Source organism: Molothrus ater, chromosome 14, assembly GCF_012460135.2.
Source record: "Molothrus ater isolate BHLD 08-10-18 breed brown headed cowbird chromosome 14, BPBGC_Mater_1.1, whole genome shotgun sequence".
NCBI lineage: Eukaryota > Metazoa > Chordata > Aves > Passeriformes > Icteridae > Molothrus > Molothrus ater.
The window spans coordinates 900,000-915,013 of NC_050491.2; the positions used below are offsets into that span (position 1 = coordinate 900,000).

Consider the following 15,014-nt stretch of genomic DNA (forward strand, 5'->3'; position numbering starts at 1 on the left):
AACAGGATTCAGAAATTAAAAAGCCCAAATCCACTCCCATTTTCTATCAATTAATAACAATATTTTTTACATACATAGGTGTGTATAAGCAAAGGATTAATTAAAGGTTAGAACAATTACACAGGGCAGGGGAGTTTGCTCAGGTTTAAAGCCCACAGCATTTAGGATTCAGTCAAAGACCTGCTAAAGAGAAATTAATGTAATAATTACATCCCAGCTCTGCTGCAGGAGCCAGTAGCCCACCTTTAATCAAGCTCATTAGCAAATGGCATCAGTGCTTCCAACGGAGGGAGGTTTGTGGGACACCTCCCCAAAAACACCTCAGGGAAATGCACCTTGTGGCACATAAAACCCTGGCAGAAATCCCATTTCTGTGTCCATGGGTCTCGCTCCCATGTCCAGCCTGGCACCAGATCAGCTGTGGAGCAACCTATGGATCCTGAGGAGCCACAATTCCACACCCAGGAGAGCAAGGACCCTCTTGGGAGCCATGGCAGAGCTCGGGGTGAGGAGGGACAACTCCACCAGCACTTTGGGGGATCCTCTGCAGTCACCAACCGCCTTGAGAGCAGCAATCCCCACCCTGTGAACACCTGGGAGGTGCCTCCCCTCTGCCTTTGGAGAGCCCTCAGGACTTGTGGGGCTCCTGGAGAAACCAGGAGGGAGCAGCCAGGTGGGATCGGGCTCTGCTCCCAGGGAACAAGGGGCAGGATGGGAGGAAACGGCCTCAGGCTGTGCCAGGGGAGGCTCAGATTGGAAACTGGGGAAAGATTCTTCACAGGAAGGGTTGTCCAGCCCTGGCACAGCTGCCCAGGGCAGTGGTGGGATTCCCACCCCTGGAAGTGGGCTAAAACCACACGGATGTGGCAGCTGGGGACAAGGTTTAGTGGCACTCATGGTGGTGGCTGATGGTTGGACTTGGTGGCCAAAAGGTCTTTTCCACTTCAACAGCTCCATGATTCTGTGATGTTATTCCCTCTTCCCACCAGGCCAGGATCAACATCCTCCCACCGCTGGTTTCCACATCTTTGGGACACAGAGCTGTCCCCAGCCCCTGCGACTTCCTTAAGGCTCCTGCGCCCCGAGGGACGGACACAGCTCAGCCTCTGATCCTTGTCACCAGGGCCGGCTGCGCATCCCCGCTGTGCCCGACGTCCCAGGCACGGCCACCCCCGAGCGGTGACACGGGGACAGGAGGTGCGACCCCGGCAGCAGCAGCGGCAGCGCCGGCTGTCCCGTGTCCCTCCGGCTGTCCCGTGTCGCCCCCGCTGTCCCGTGTCCCCCCCGGTGTCCCGTGTCCCCCCCGCTGTCCCGTGTCCCCCCCGCTGTCCCGTGTCCCCCCCCCGGTGTCCCGTGTCCCTCCGTCTGTCCCGTGTCCCTCTGGATGTCCCGGGCGGGGCTGCAAACGCCCCGTCCCCTCCAACAGCTCCAAGAACTCGACTCCGCTCGGCCCCGGCTGATAAGAAAGTTATGAGCAAAAAAAAAAACTTCAAGTGCGGGGTCAGCGCGGGCTCGTGGGAACAGCAGGGATGTGGCTGCGCTTCCAGAGACATCCCCTCCCTCCTCCCGGGAAGGGAAAATCCCGTGGGGATGAACAACGCCGTCCTGCACCCACAGAGACACCCACCCATCCCGGCTGCACACATTGCAGACCCTGCAATAATCCCTGCTCCAGCTCTTTGAACATGCCCGGGTCGGGGAACCAGCCCGGAGTTGCTGGAGGTTCCAGAGTTTAATCCAGGGAGAATTTCCTGGAGTTCCTGCTGGGCTGCAGGATGGGCAGCAGGGCAGGAATAGGGGACAAATGGGGGTTTGCACCCCACTGCTCCCATGGTTCCCAAGCCACTGGGACATTTTTCCTGGCTCTGAGGCTTCAGGCTCAGTTCTCCATAGGATAGGAAAGGGAAGGAGCAGAGGGCAGGGCAGGAACTGGCACCACCTCTTGCTCTCCTCACTCTTTGCTGCTGCACTGCTGGGTTGCTCCAGGAGTTAAAACCAGGGAATATCAGCCTGGAGGGAAGGAGAAGGGGAAATTCAGAGACCAGAACTTGATGTGAATGAAAATATTTGCAGCAGAAAAGCACTGCTGGAAAGATGCCAGAGCTGTTCCCCAGCTCTCCAGACCCCTCTGGCATAAGAGGCAGGGCAAAGGGAATGCTGGCAGCAGGACTTGAGGAGTATGACCAGAAATGCAGGCACAATCTTCTATTTATTTATTTAAAGTGATGCCAGTGGAGGTGTCGGGCTGGGAGGCAGTTTCTGAGCTTTCCACTTCAGCATTCCCAGTGCTGCAGAACTAAATCCAAGCCTTCCCAGAGGATGCCTGAGCAGAAATACACCCAGCATTTCAGTCAGATGACACCAGGCCTCCCAAAAGCAGAATTTGCCAGCTGACAGCCCTGGAAAAACGTCTTCCTGAAGGATTTGTCCCTGCAGGTCCCCAGCAGTCGCTTCTCTGTGATGTTTTACCTGTCTCAATTCCCGAGGGACTGTCTCTGAGCTCTCCTGTTCAGCTCCCAGAGGAGAGGCTCTGTTTGTGCTGCCTCCAGGGATGCTCCCTCCTGCCAGGCATCCCTGACTTCCCACAGCATCTGGGATAACACAGACCCACACCTGGGCACTGGGGCTCCTCCAGCTGAACTGAAACGGGGCCAGGGCTGTGAAGAGCAATTAGTGCCCTAATTAGTGCTATAATTAGAGCAATTAGTGGGGGGTCTGGGAGGCACCTCCGTCCCCTCCTGTGCACATCCCTGGGCACACAGCTGCATTCCCCCTGCCATGGGGAGAGCACCCAGATGTTGGGAGGGGAAAGGAGAACCTCCCAAATGGTTCTCCAGATGTTTCTTTGCTCCATGGCCACACCTGTAAATCAGATTCCTCTCAATCTCCTCACCCCAAAGCAGAGCCCAGCTGAGCCTCTGTGGGGCAGCTCCAGCCTGTCCACTGCAGGTCAAACCCTGTGATTCCAGCTGGGAGCAGCAGCCATTCCCCTTCCCCAACCCTGTCTGGCAAAGCTGTTCCCGTGGCTTGGACTACAAAGCCATTGGCACATTCCCACAGCTGGCAAAGCCATGAGGGATGGATGCCCTGGGCTGTGGCTCTGCCAGGCCTCAGGGATCCCTGGAAGCTGTCCTGCTTTCCTGCTGGGACACAAAGCACGGGATGTGGCGTGGCTGTGGGGTTTCATTCTCACCCCTGCAGTGACTCAGCACCAGCCTCGGACCCCAGGCTGTGTCAGGGCCCCTCTGGCTGGGCAAGGCTGGGTTTTCCTGGGGGTCTCCCAGGGGTTGGAGCCATCCTTTGTCCCCAGCAGAACAGAGAGGGCCATTCATGCCCTGTCCCGTGCAGGAACGTGACTGGCCCAGAATAGGCAGGAAGGGGGGCCCTGCACACCCCAAACTTCTCTGTTTGGGGAAGAGAGCCCAGGAAAAGCTGCAGCTCCTCACAGAGGCCAAAGGGTTAAAGGGTAGCTAAATCCATGGATTCTGCCCTGGGCAGAGGAGCCCTTCGAGGGGCTGCTCCCTGCTCTGCCTGGGATGGAGAGGGCAGGGGGGACAGGGCCAGGTCACCTCCTGCTGCCCTTCAGAGCCTCCAGCTGGCAAGGGACTCGTTTGCTCCCAGAGCAAAAGTCCAGCCCCAGAGTCCCAGGAATGCACCAAGGTGCAGGAATGATCCACTGAGCTCCAGAGTCAGCTCTGGGACACACAAGGTGGAAACATCTCTGGGTATTGCTGGGCAAAACAGGGCAGCAGCTGAGTGCTCCAGGCAAGGCCAGGGATGGGCTGTGTCCATCCAGCCCAGCCCAGCAAACCTGGCTTTTCCTGCTGTCCTTCCCACTTAAACCTGGCTCTGCCTCTCTGTCCTTCCTACTGAACCTGGCTTTACTTCCATATTCTTCCCACAAAACCTGGCTTTACTTCCATGTCTTTCCCACTAAACTTGGCTTTATTTCCATGTCCTTCCCACTAAACCTGGCTCTACCTCCGTGTCCTCCCCACTAAACCTGGCTTCTCCTGCATATACAGATGATTTCTACCCTATTTACAAACCCTGACCACTGAGAAAAGCCAGGTTGCTCCAGTTCTCATCAGGAACTTTGAACAAATCTTGAGCTGAGGATCGTGTCACTCATGGAGCAGACAGTGCCACCCCCTGAGCAGCTTTATTTGTTTATTATTTTCACTCCTTCCCAGAGCTATCCCGTGTTTCTCCCGCCTTTCCCTCCTCCATCCCCATCCCGCCCTCAGCCATTGGTCGCAGGGGCTGTGCTGGGGGAGCCCTGGGATGTTCTATAAAACCACCCACGGCAGGAAGGAGCATTTTCCACAGCTCCAGCCCCTCTCAAAAGCCAACTCCAGCATCCAAAACAGTGCAGCTCCCCCAGGACATGCCCAGCAGGGGGAAGGAGCCCTGAGGAGCAGCTCCCACATTCCAGGGTCAGCAGGAAGGTAACGACTCCCAGGAAAGCTTTGATCTCCTGTGCATTAATCTGCAGACAAAATGATTCCTTGTGTCTGGGTGAATTTTTGCAGCCCCCTCTGGGGAAGGTGCTGGAGGCACCACGGTGGCTGGACAAGGTCCAGGATGTGGCAGGAGAGGAGAAATCCAGCACACCTGGGGTGGGAACTCCTCCTGCTCCCGGGGCAGGCTGGGCTCAGGGCAGGGAGCCCTGAGGGTGGGATGTGCTGCTGCCACCTCTCTCTCTCCACACAGATCGTGCTGCAATATTTACCCACAGAAAAGCTGTGTTTGGTGTCTGCAGAGATGAGTCTGGAGAGGTGGAACTGCTCTGGAAGGGAGGGAGAGGAGGAGGAGGATGGAGGAGGATGGAGGGAGGATGAGGCTGCTGGATGTGAGGATGGACGCGCTGGGCTCTCCTGGGCTCTCCTGGGCTCCCAGGGAAAGGGATTCCAATCGCACTCACGGCACCTTTCAGGCAGAATCAGGCTCTGGAGGGTTGAGGTGACAGTTTTCAGTGTGAGTTTCTCTCTGGGAGTCTCTCCCTGGTTCCCTGAATCCATGTCAGGATTCCAATGGCTTCAGCTGCCATTTGGGCTCAGCACAGTTAAAATTCCCACTGGGAGGGGTGAAAGCAGTTCTGGATCTGGGGTTTAACCGTGCTGGTGTTGGTTTCCCATCTGAACAAGCTTCTTGATGTTCCTGTGCCTCAGTTTCCCTCAGCTGAGGAAGGGCTGTGCTTCCAAGCACTCCAAGATGGGAAGAGCAAGGAGTAAAAGGGCAGTTGGACAGGAGGAAACAGTTTCTCTTTGCCTAAATTTTGGGTTTAATAACAGATTTGATTGAGTTTAAGGCGAGCTGGGGAGGAAGTGTTTTTCCTCTCCGGTGCTTTGTAGTTGTGTCATGGAGAGGCTGGGCAGGAGCCGTGTCCTGTGATCCTCCCTCACATGAGCTCCTCTGCCAAGCCCCAGGGTTTTTATGCCTCTGCATTTTTCTTTACCAGAGCTCTGAGGCCAGGCTGGGCTCATGAAACAGCCCAGGGCTGTGGGGGGCTCTGGCCACGTTCCCTGTTCCAGGGGTGCTCGGGTGCTTTCTGCCAGTGCCACCTCTGTCCCCCAGCCACCAGAGGCTGTGCCATCCAAAGCTGCCCCTGAGAGCCCTCAGGGAGCTCGGGCACGAATTCTGAGCGGGGTCTGCCCTCTCCTGAGAGCTGCAACCCCGTGGGCACTGTGGGGAGGGGACACCCCCAGTGGGCACCTGTGCCCGGCATGGCTGGGGGAGTTCAGCCAGGCTGAAATCAGAACAGGTCAGAGCAGGGATTTGTGCCCAGGTTTGTGATCCTTTGGGGTATTTATCCATCTTTCCTTTCCTTTCTTCACCCTTCCCAGCCCAGCCCAGGCATTCCCACAAAGGCTGAGCCCCTGGGGAGGCACGGCCGTGTCCACAGGAGCTGTGGTCAGTCCTGGGGGCTCCTGCCTGGCCTGGCCACCTCCTCCCAGGGTGGCAGCTGTGCTGGGCCCGGGGTTCCCCTGGCCATGGGCAGGGAGAGCCCTGCTACACCTGGGAGTGCCTTGGCTGCTCCTGGGAGCAGCTCCTGGGGTGCAGCGGGTTTGGGATCAGATCCCAGCTCTGCCTGGAGGAGTCAGAGCAGAGCTTGAGCCCCTGCTCTGGTCCCAGTCAGGCTCCCTGGTCCCTGCCTCACTTGTTCCCCGCAGCAGGGAAATCCCAGGGGCTCTCACAAAGGCTCCAGTTCCCACTCCAGCCATAGCAATTTCTTCTCCCTTCAGAGCTGGGAAGTTTCACAGTTTGACAAAATTGTTCCTTATTCACTCCAACCAGGAGCCCCCAGATTTATCCCTGTTTGAGGAACAGGCTGGAGTTTGCTCCTTCTCTGGGCTCATTTCTCAGCCTGGATCTCCCAGAGCCCCTTCCTCAACCCCACCCCTGGGATGGAGCCACCACCACCCTCAGCTCTCTCCCGTGGCTGTGGGGCAGCCCCTGGGCTCTTCCTGCCTGGTCAGAGCTGAGCAGAGCAAAACCCCTCTGGGGATATTCCCTGGTGCTCCAGCCCTGGAGACCTTTCCCTGTGTCAGCAGCCAGGGCTGGAAGGAGCCCAGGGAGAGTTACAGCCCTGGGCAGGGCAGGCAGGGGCTGGGGAGGAAGGGGCTCAGCTGATGGGGTGAGGAAGGGCAGGGAGGGGCTGTGCTGCTGCACATGCATGGGGTGAGAGCTCAGGGGTCAGTGTGGCACTGCTGCAAAAGCCCTGCAGCGTTTCCCCAGCAGGGCTGTGCTGAGCCCTCCCTTTGCAGGGGCAGCCGTGGGACCAGCTGGGCAGGGGGATGGTGGTGAGGCTTCAGTTTCCCCCTGGAATGAGCTGGAAAAGTTCTGCTGGTTCTCTGGAGCCTGAGGTGGGGCTGCAGAGCTGCCCAGATGGGCAGGCATTGACAGAGGTGCCCCCAAACTGCAACCTCAACCTGCCAGGAACTAAATGTCCCAAAACTAAACCCTACAGCTCCCTGACATGAGGGGGGGGGTCAGGCTCTGCTCCCAGGGAACAGGGACAGGAGGAGAAGGAACGGCCTCAGGATGGGCCAGGGCAGGCTCAGGGTGGGCACAGCAGGAATTTCCCAAAGGAAAGGGGGCTCAGGCCTTGGCAGGGGCTGCCCAGGGAGGTTTGGAGTGCCCATCCCTGGAGGTGTCCAAGGAACACCTGGACTCAGCTCTGGGCTGGTGAGGAGATGGGCATTGGGCACAGCTTGGATTCGATGTTCCTGGGGGCCTTTTCCAATGTCAGTGATTCTGGGATTCTGAGTGAGGAGTGGGATGGGCACAGGTGGGATTTGGGATTGTCCCCAGAGCAGCAATGCAGGAGGTGCAGTCCCTGCTGCCACAGTCCCTGAGCACAGACAGGTGTCCCAGCCACTGCAGGGCCACGTCAGAGGCACAAGGGACAGTTTGTTCTCCTTCCACTTTGTTCTACTGGGCTGTTTAAATTTAGCAGCACAAACCCCACCCTCAGGGTCAACAGCTCTGACCTGGTGGGATCTGATCTGGCATCGTTTGTTTGCTGGGATGATGGAGCTCTCCAGCAACTCATAAATGGAATTGAATCATAAAATAGAATATCCCTGCTTGGAAGGGACCCCCAGGGATCATCCAGCCCAGCCCCTGGCCCTGCACAGACACCCCAACAACCCCACCCTGGGCATCCCTGGCAGCGCTGTCCAACCCCTCCTGGAGCTCTGGCAGCCTCGGGGCTGTGCCCCTTCCCTGGGGAGCCTGGGCAGTGCCAGCACCCTCTGGGGGAAGAACCTTTCCTGATTTCCAACCTAACCCTCTCTGGCACAGCTCCAGCTGTTCCCTGGGTCTGTCCCTGCTCACAGCGAGCAGGGATCAGAGTTGCCCCTTGTGAGGAGCTTTCAGACCCCGATGAGATGGGACCTCAGCCTCCTCCTCTGCAGGCTGGACAACTTTCCTCTCTCCAATATCCCATCTCTCCATCCTCTGCTAAACAATTTCTCTCGCTGCTCCCTTTCTCCCCTGGCAGATCCCAGCAGGACCCCAAGGACACCCCACAAGCACCATGAGCACTCCTGCAGCCCCCAGCCTCGCCGTCCCCTCCTCAGCAGGACCCATCCCCTTCCCCGCCGCCCTGGCCGTGGTCCTGAGCTGCCTCCTCTCTGGGGCTCACAGCCAGACCCCCGGGGCGGTGCAGGAGAGCCCGGTGCCCCTGGGGGAGCTGGGCCAGGAGCAGCCCCACGGCCCGGTGCAGGTCGTGTCCAACGCGTCGGGTGCCGCCGGGAGCCGTCCCTCGGAGCCGCCGCTGCTGCCCGTGTGCGCCCGGCCCGCCGACATCCGCCACGCCTTCAAGTACATCAACACCATCGTGTCCTGCACCATCTTCGTCGTGGGCATCATCGGCAACTCCACGCTGCTGCGCATCATCTACAAGAACAAGTGCATGAGGAACGGCCCCAACGTGCTCATCGCCAGCCTGGCCCTGGGCGACCTGCTCTACATCCTCATTGCGCTGCCCATCAACGTCTACAAGGTCAGCTCCGCCTGGCACGGCGGGCATGGGGCTGCTCTGCATCCCGGGCGGCCTGGGAGGAGCTCCTGCATGGGCTGTGGCTGCCCCTGGATCCCTGGAAGTGTCCAAGACCAGCCTGGATGGGGCTTGGAGCAGCCTGGGGTGGTGGAGGGTGTCCCTGAGCATGGCAAAGGACGGGATGGGATGGGATGGGATGGGATGGGATGGGATGGGATGGGATGGGATGGGATGGGATGGGATGGGATGGGATGGGCTTTGAGGTGCCCCAGAAACCTTTCTGGGGTTCCATGGTTTGTGTTACTGCTGAGGCCCAAGGAAAGAGCTGGAATGGGTTCTGGGGTAGCCTCAGGAAAGGCTCCAGGGGTCAGGGGGACAGAAGGATTGTGAACTCAGTCCAGTCTCCTCTGGAATGAGTGGCCTGGATTTCTCCAGCTGCCAGGACACATCGTCCCCACCTCTGCTTGTGCTGGCAGAGAGTGGGGCCACAGAGCCCATCCTGTGTGCTTAGGGGTCAAAATCTGCAAAAGGCTCAAGACACACGGCTCTGGAGCTGGCCAGGCTGGATTTTGGCTGTGTCAGAGCACGACTTTGATTCTCATTTTGAAAGCAATCCAAAGCAGCCTAGTGTGGAGTTTAGGACTCCATTCAAAACCCCCCAGGGTCTGGAGTCAGGAACTGGTGTCTGGACCATCCTTCATCTCTGTGTCCAGTCAGGGAAATGAAAGTTTCCCAATTCCAGCAAACCATGGGAAAGTGCCCACATTCCCAGTGGTCGGAAGCTCAGGGAGCTCTCCCTGCTCTCTGTGGGCTCCCCACAGCCCGCGGGTGCACCCACAGAGAGGAAGCTGGGAGCACATTCCCAAAGCAGCCTGGTAACCTGTGGATCCTCCCCAGCTCCTGGCCAAGGACTGGCCCTTCGGGGTGCAGATCTGCAAGCTGGTGCCCTTCATCCAAAAAGCCTCCGTGGGCATCACAGTGCTCAGCCTCTGCGCCCTCAGCATCGACAGGTGAGACACAACAGCCACCCCTGCCCTGCCCAGCCTGCCCTGTCCCTTGGTGGGAACCAGAGGCAGAACCAGGAGCTCATTCCCAGGCCAGTGCCAAGATGGGGACAGACTGCTCTCGTATGGAGCTGCAATCCAGCAGGAACTCTCTGGTGACAGAGCTGAAATCCTGCTGGGAAAGGCTGAGGGGAGGATCGTGGTGTGGGTGGGGTGGTGAGGAAGGGTGGCCAAGGACAGCCCCCACCCCATCCATCCTCTGAGCCCCTGCTTCCCATTCCCACATCTGGGAAGGTCCAGAGGTGGAGGGAAAGAACCTTTGGGGACAATTCTAACCTGCACCTTCTGCTCCCACTCCCGGGCAGGTACCGAGCCGTGGCGTCCTGGAGCCGGATCCAGGGCATTGGGATCCCCATGTGGAAGGCTGTGGAGGTGCTGCTGATCTGGGCAGTGGCCATCGTGCTGGCAGTGCCCGAGGCCATCGCCTTCGACATGGTGGAGCTGAGCTACTGGGAGCAGCACCTGTGGGTGTGCATGCTGGCCTCGGAGCAGAAATCCCGCTTCATGAGGGTACCTGAGCATCCCCATCCCCATCCCAATCCCGCTTCATGAGGGTACCTGAGCATCCCCATCCCCATCCCAATCCCAATCCTGCTTCATGAGGGTACCTGAGCATCCCCATCCCAACCCCAATCCCACTTCATGAGGGTACCTGAGCATCTCCATCCCCATCCCAATCCCAATCCCGCTTCATGAGGGTACCTGAGCATCCCCATCCCATCCCAATCCTGCTTCCCGCTTCCCCAATCCCAATCCCGCTTCATGGGGGTACCTGAGCATCCCCACCTCAACCCCAGTCCCAATCCCAACCCCAAACCCATTCCTGCTTCATGAGGGTACCTGTGCATCCCCATCCCAGCCCCAGTCCCAATCCTAACCCCAATCCCACTCCTGCTTCATGAGGACACATGTGCATGCCAATGCCAATGCCAATCCCGCTACATGAGGGTACCTGTGCATCCCCATCCCAATCCCAATCCCGCTTCATGAGGGCACCTGTGCATCGCCATCCCAATCCCAACCCCAACCCTAATCCCAATCCCAACCCCAACCCCAATCCCAATCCCAGTCCCAATCCAAATCCCAATCTCAATCTCAATCCCAATCCCAAACCCAATCTGGCTTCAGGAGGGTACATGTTCATCCCAATCCCAACCCCAATCCCAAACCCAATCTAGCTTCAGAAGGGTACCCATGCATCCCAATCCCAACCCTAATCCAAATCCTGCTTCAGGAGGATACATGTACATCACAATCCCAACCCCAACCCCAATCCCAATCCCAACCCCAATACCAATCCCGCTCCAGGAAGGTACGTGTGCATCCCAAGTTCCCCCTGCTGCCCTGGCCCCATTTCCAGCTGCCCTCTCTCCCTTTCCCCCGCAGTTCTACCGGGATGTGAAGGACTGGTGGCTTTTTGGCTTCTATTTCTGCCTGCCCTTGGTGTGCACGGGCATCTTCTACACCCTCATGTCCTGTGAGATGCTGAGCAAGAGGAACGGGATGAGGATTGCTCTGAATGACCACATGAAACGGGTGAGAGACCAAGGAGGAATGCTGGCATTCCCAAAGAAGAGGGAGTGCTCTTGGAGGGGGGACGCTTCCCATCCCTCTGAAGGACAGGATGAGCTGGCACAGCCTCACAGTGGATCTTGGCACATTGGTGCAGGGATTACACCAGGGAAAAGGGCTTCAGCTCCATAATCTCCGGCCTCAGGGATGACCCCAAACCCTTCTGGCTTCATTAGAGCTCTCCTGGTAATTTATCCCAGCCCACGCCACACTGGACCAAAGGCTGGATGTGCCAAATCCCAGACAAGGGGTGCAGGATTGAGTTCACTGTCCCCTCCCACGCTTTGGGAATGATTCCCTGAGGAGCTCCAGTTGGTTGCCACCTTAGCAGCGTGCTGGGTGGATGGAGGGTACCCATCCCAGCAGAGCCACCAGGAGCAGTGGTGGGGAGGGGTCTGTCCAGGTGGAGCTGCTGCTGCCCTGCCCCTTTCTGCAGCCTGGACCTGATGCAGAATTCCAGGAGCAGCCTGGGCTAGTGGGAAATATCCCTGCCCATGGTGGGACGAGATGAGCTGTAAGGTTCCCTCCAATCCAAACCATTCCACGATTCCACAATTTGGAACCCATTCCCCTGTGCTCATCCTCCCCCTGCCCTGTCTGGCAGCGCCGGGAGGTGGCCAAGACCGTGTTCTGCCTGGTGGTGATCTTTGCTCTCTGCTGGCTGCCCCTGCACCTCAGCCGCATCCTCAAGAAGACCATCTACGACCAGACAGACCCCAACCGCTGCGAGCTGCTCAGGTAGGGTGTGGCAACCCAGAACATCCCTCTGGCTGTCCAGGATGGCCAAGACCCCTGCCAGGGGGCTCAGAAGCCCTGGCACAGAGCCCACAACACCTGTGGGTTTGATTATGACCCATGGAGCAAATTACCAACCTTAGATGAAGATCAGCCAGCCACAACAGTTTAGGTAGAATAATAGTGAAGTTATCACAGGGTGGAAAAGTAGATTTTGGGGTTTCTGGTATGGGGGTTCAGGAGGCAAGATGGAGGGATCTGGGCATGTCCAGCCTTTCTCCTTCTTCTTCTTGGCCTCCATCTTCTGCTGTGATGTTGGCACTCACAGACTGGTTTAGAGTAGAAGCTCACTGTCTAACACAGGTGATGGGTATTGGGAAAGTAATTGTAAACATTGTATAGGTAGTTTTTAGTATAAAGACATAACCTTGCCCTGGGGGCAGGCAGGGTGCCTCTGACTGTCGTGCTGGATGGACCTCGGCAGGGCAGGAGAAAGAATTTCATAGATAAGATACAATAAACAACCTTGAGACCGAGAAATGAAGAGCCCTGACTCCTTCTTCAAGCCCAGGCTGGGAAAAGAGACTTTCTAACTCTTCTCAGGGTCACTGTGACAAGCCAAAGATCCCGACAGTAGGGCCCCCAGCAGGGGACACCGGCCTGGGAGCCCCCCTGGCACCAGCACAGGCCCTGCTGGGTGGGACCAGACTGGGGGGTTGCCTTCCACCTCCTGCTTTCAGTAATTCCTTGCCCTGACTGCACCGTCCCCCTGATGGGCACAGAGAGGGTGGGGGGACGTGAGAAGGGTTTAAGTTAAATTTTGGAATGTCTCTGTGAGGCTGAGGTCTCCTGGGCACAGGAACATTCCCAGCAGGGCTGAGGGCTCCTCACTTTCTGCCAGGTGGGAGGTGCCTGTCTCCCTCCCCTTCCACCCATCAGCCAAAATCCAGCCCAGGCCAGGGGCTGCTGCTGTGCTGGGGTTTGGGAACATCAGGAGCGCCAGGAGAAATCACAGCTCCTGCTCTTGGCTTCCTCAGGGAATGCTCCATGCACGGAAAAGTGGTTTTTCTCAGGGAAGGATGGATTTGTGCTCAGCTCTGTTATCAGTCACTGCTCCTCCACAGAAGCAGGATCCCAGGCCAGGCAGTTTGGCAATTCCCTCTGTTCTCCATGAGCTTCTGACACATCTGTTCTCTCCTTTCCCATTTCAGCTTCCTCCTGGTGATGGATTATTTTGGGATCAACATGGCCTCCCTCAACTCCTGCATCAACCCCGTGGCTCTGTACTTTGTCAGCCGTAAATTCAAGAACTGCTTCCAGGTAGGAATGACCCCCCAGGCCCAGGGGCACCACCTGATCTTATTCCTCATCCCAAATTTTCCCTGTTGGATATCTCTTTTCTCCAAGTACACCAGAGCTCAGTGCCCTGCTGGGGGGAGGCTTTTGCCAGAGCAGGATTTAGGACAATCCCAAAAACTCCCTGTCACTCTGGAACAGGAACATCCCCACAAACCATCAGACATGGGGCTGGGGCTGCTGCAGACGTTGAACCCAAGATTTTGGGAGATAATTGTCAGGAGTAGTGAAGCCCTGAGAAAGAAAGGGAAGGAGATGGATGGGATGGGATGGGATGGGATGGGATGGGATGGGATGGGATGGGATGGGATGGGATGGGATGGGATGGGATGGGAGTTGAGCCCACCTGTTGGCATGGGAGCTAAGCATTACCTGTATTTTCTGTCCCCTAATGACGAGAACACACAATTACAAAAAATTACCCAAATTTCGGTGTCCTCATTTCCCACCCTCACCAGCTGTATCTTGGAAAACCTGCTCCCAGCAGAGCTGCAGGACAGCAAGGCTCAGCAGTTCCCAGCCAGGCTCTGTGCAGGGACACCTGCTGGCACAATACAGGAATATTTCCTCCTCTTTTCCCACATCCCACGTATGACCTCTCCCCCTTGTGTCTCCCCAGTCCTGCCTGTGCTGCTGGTGCCAGAGGCCGGCCCTGAGCATCACCCCCACAGATGAGAAGGGATCTGTTGGGAAGTGGAAAGCCACGGGGCAGGAGCTGGGGCTGGACCGGAGCAGCTCCCGCCTGAGCAACAAGTACAGCTCTTCCTAAACCCGTGTCACTGTCCAGGACAAGGCACAGGGACAGCAGGACCCCTCCGATCCTCCCCCAGGCTCTTCCTGGCTGGGCCTGGATCTGCTTTGCCATCGTGTCCTCACCCAGCTGGAAGGAGCTGGAGCATTCCCCAGGACCTGCTCCAAGCCCAGCCCCTGACCCCAGACGTCCCCTCAGGAGAGGGAAGGGCATTCACATCCTCACAGGATTTTTCATTTCCTCACAGGAAAACCAAGGGACTTCTGGCCATTGCCTCGGGGTGGAATGTGGGGCGGGGGGATGCGTGTGGGAAGGGAAGGAATGGTGGGGTGGTCACTCTGTGGGGTGAGGAGGAGAGGCAGAGTGACAATTCCCAGCTGTAAAAGCCAAGCAAAGCCTGGATAAATCCCTGTGAGGCACAGAGATGTCCTTGTGGTCATGTGGAGGTGGGAAAGGCAGTGGAGAAGGTCCAATCTCAGCTGGAAGAGCCACTAGAGCAAAGTAAAATATGGGAAAGGGCTCTCTCAAATTTATTATTGGCAATAATTCATCCCCCAGGTGATCTGCCAGCGGCTCTCAAGGCCAGGTTGGACAGGGCTTGGAGCACCCTGGGATAGGGGAAGGAGTCCCTGCCCATGGCAGGGGTGGGAGGAGAGGGAGTGGAGGTCCCTCCCAACCCAAATCAGTCTGTGACTGCAATCCATGTGATTCCATGTGACTGAGAATCCATGTGACTCCATTCTAATGTTCTTGCCAAAACTTCCAGAAAAACTACATGAAAAAGTTGTATTTATCAGGTTTTTGATGATTCTTTGCTGGTTTTCCCACATCTCTCTCTTTTCCTTCTTTGCCCCTTCTACCTTGTCATAGAAAAAAATGGAGAGAGGAAAAGGGGAGAAGAGACGAGACCTGCAATTAAAACATTCTCCAGGTGTTGGGGTGGGCTTTTAGCTTAACTTTCACTGAAATGCAAATGTTTTACAAATAAATCATAAAAGACAAATGGGTTTCAAGGAAAACAGAGACTGAG

The 15,014-nt window shown here is 57.1% G+C and overlaps 1 protein-coding gene across 1 annotated transcript; it reads left to right on the forward strand.

Moving 5' to 3' along the window:
• Positions 1-490: 490 nt before the first annotated feature.
• LOC118698684 (endothelin receptor type B-like) lies at positions 491-14,245 on the forward strand. The gene is made up of 9 exons (XM_036402163.2): positions 491-505; positions 4,371-4,448; positions 8,006-8,509; positions 9,404-9,516; positions 9,876-10,080; positions 10,957-11,106; positions 11,747-11,880; positions 13,089-13,197; positions 13,853-14,245. The coding sequence occupies exons 1-9, from the start codon at positions 491-493 to the stop codon at positions 14,000-14,002; spliced, it is 1,458 nt and encodes a 485-aa protein (XP_036258056.2). The 3' UTR covers positions 14,003-14,245.
• Positions 14,246-15,014: the final 769 nt, after the last annotated feature.